At 33.5% G+C, this 2,471-nt stretch overlaps 1 protein-coding gene across 4 annotated transcripts in view; it reads left to right on the top strand.

The window, feature by feature from the left end:
• LOC123514529 (WD repeat, SAM and U-box domain-containing protein 1-like) overlaps positions 1–2,082 on the top strand; it is a 15,175-nt gene extending 13,093 nt beyond the window's left edge. For 2 of the 4 annotated variants that reach the window (XM_045272432.1, XM_045272434.1), the window contains exons 10-11: positions 732–959; positions 1,668–2,082. In XM_045272432.1, the coding sequence (XP_045128367.1) occupies positions 732–959; positions 1,668–1,871 (432 nt within the window). In that variant the 3' untranslated portion in view covers positions 1,872–2,082. The remainder of the gene's footprint in view (positions 1–731; positions 960–1,667) is intronic. The other 2 variants (XM_045272430.1, XM_045272431.1) reach the window with 2 other exon arrangements.
• Positions 2,083–2,471: the final 389 nt, after the last annotated feature.

Here is a 2,471-nt window from a genome sequence, read left to right as displayed (position 1 = left end):
CTGATAGAATACATGGCAATTGAAAGATAAATAGAAAAATTTTGTTTATTTCTTTTGTGCAGTACTTTACTTTTTTTTTTTTTTTTTTTCTAATGATTATTTTCATGTATTTTAATTTCTGTAGGGGTGACTTTTGAAGTGCTGGAATGTATTCCCTATTATTTCATGTTATAATGGGTTCGGTATATGGTAAACTTGATATACGGTAAGATTTTCAGGAACGCATATTACCGTATAACGAGGACTTACTGTATATTATATATATATTTATTTATATATTTATATATATATTTATATATAATGTAGTTGTAGTTTCTGTTGAATACATGCTACTAAACTTTGAAAGATGACTGAAAATCAGATAATTTTTAAAAAACTAAATTTATGAAAATTGAAGGTATTAAGTTATTGAGAAAATGCATTTATGTTCCAAATACCTCGGATTAATACTTTCCAACTCAAAAATTTACTTATTAAGATAACAGAATTATATAGTAAAAGTTTTAGGAATCACAACAAACCAGTAATAATAAAAAAACACCAGCTTTAATTCCATCTGTTGGCTTACAAAGAAACAGATAACAGGGACATGCCAGATGACTTGATAGGTAAGAGATCTGACCATAAGTAGATAGAGAATCTTTTACTACAGGTTTTAAAGTAGTAGATTATATTAAAAAGCTGTTTGAACAACTTCATAAAAAAATATATAATTTTATTAAAATTTTCAGATAAAACAAATCGCTCTGGGTGTGTTGGAGGGTCACAAGCGATATGTCACCTCATGTGCCTTCAGTGATGATGGGGTACTGGTTGCTGCTGGGAGTGGGGATCGAGTGGTCAACGTGTGGCGGGTTGATGGAGCCACCAATGCTGGTCAGAGCTCTGCTTCATCAACTGACACTATGAGAAAGCTACATGTCAGGTTTCCCTCGGTCAGATTTCGGGAAAATACAAGGGTAAGATTTCTCTTTAATAGAAGTTGTTGCATTAGAATATTTATACAAAGTGATAAAGCTAAATTCTTTAAGTGATATTCATTCAAAACAGTTGTAATGATTTTTCACTTTTTAAATGTGTTACAAGAAATGTTTTGAAAATAGAGGTACCACACCACTAATTTACTGTCAAATAAAGATGTAGTATTTCTTTCAGTCTTGTCAGAATTAAAAAAAACTGACCTGTTGCTCACATTTTGTCATTTGTGTATTGAAAAGCAGTTTTTACATTATGTATTGCACATATATAAGACAACAGTCTAAGTGAAATACAAAGCAAAGGAACTACAGTATGTATCTTCTCCATTGGTTCCATGGTTCAGTTATCACTGGTTCACTTTTATATATTTTTTCATTAGAACCTAATTGTTTCTACAATGCAGGAAATCTCAAATTTCCATGCAATTGTTCATCTTATAACACTAGAAATAATTTTTGAGAACTTTGTTTCTATGCTGATAATTGCTCAGTTTACGTGGTAATAGAGACAAAAGATGGTATGTTATGGGTAGGTAATGTCAATGTAAAGCAGATTATAGTAGGACTAATTGAGTGTGTTTGGAATATTCTGGTGATAACCTAGGGGTTGACTGTACTATACAGTGAATTTAGTTTACCATGAATATTACAGGGAAAGTTGCTATGCATCACATAAATCCAATTTTTCAGGTTATTGATTGGAATTGTGAAGATGTGTGTGAGTGGTTGGTTGAACAAGGGTTAGCAGAATACTCTCACAATTTCCGATCTCATGCCATTGATGGACGTGAATTGCTCTCAGTTACAGATGACATTCTTGAGAAAAAACTTGGTGTAGGTAAGTATGTTATTTGTCTCTTAATCTTCATTACTTTCATATTTCTTTATCCATAGTCCTAGTTTTTATGGTCTGTAATCTATGAAGCACATTGCAGGAAAATGAACTACAGTAAAACCTCAGCTCACGACCATAATTCGTTCTTAAATTCTGTTCGTCACCTGATTTGTTCGTCCCCTGAATCAATTTTTCCCATAAGAATGTATTGAAATACCATTAATCTGTTCCAGACCAAAAAAAAAATCATACTTTTGTCCATAAAACCCATTAAAAATAGACCTTTAATGTATGCATGACATGAACGAAATAATTATAGAAAGTCTAGATAGTTTTACTTACCTAAATGCTTTCAAAATGATAATAAAATGAATAAAAAAGAAAAGGTTATTTACTTGAGAGACTGGACGTTGATGGCATGATGGAATGGAGGAGAGGAGGATGGGGAGGAAGACAGACAAGATCCGAGAAGACAGTCATGAGAGAGGACTTTGGATGTGCGCAGCGTGCCAGAGCTACACAACAGCTGTGTAGCGTCACAAGTCAGTGCCGCTATGTGGGGCCCCGTTATAGTGAACATCGGCGTGGGAAACATGGAAAGATTGCCAGTCTTCGTCTCTGCCTTTGGAAGACCCTTGCCTGCTGGGGATTGACTTCCT

Source organism: Portunus trituberculatus, chromosome 38, assembly GCF_017591435.1.
Source record: "Portunus trituberculatus isolate SZX2019 chromosome 38, ASM1759143v1, whole genome shotgun sequence".
In the NCBI taxonomy this organism is placed as follows: domain Eukaryota; kingdom Metazoa; phylum Arthropoda; class Malacostraca; order Decapoda; family Portunidae; genus Portunus; species Portunus trituberculatus.
The sequence above is the reverse complement of the archived record's forward strand: the minus strand, read 5'-3'. Positions and strand labels throughout refer to the sequence as shown.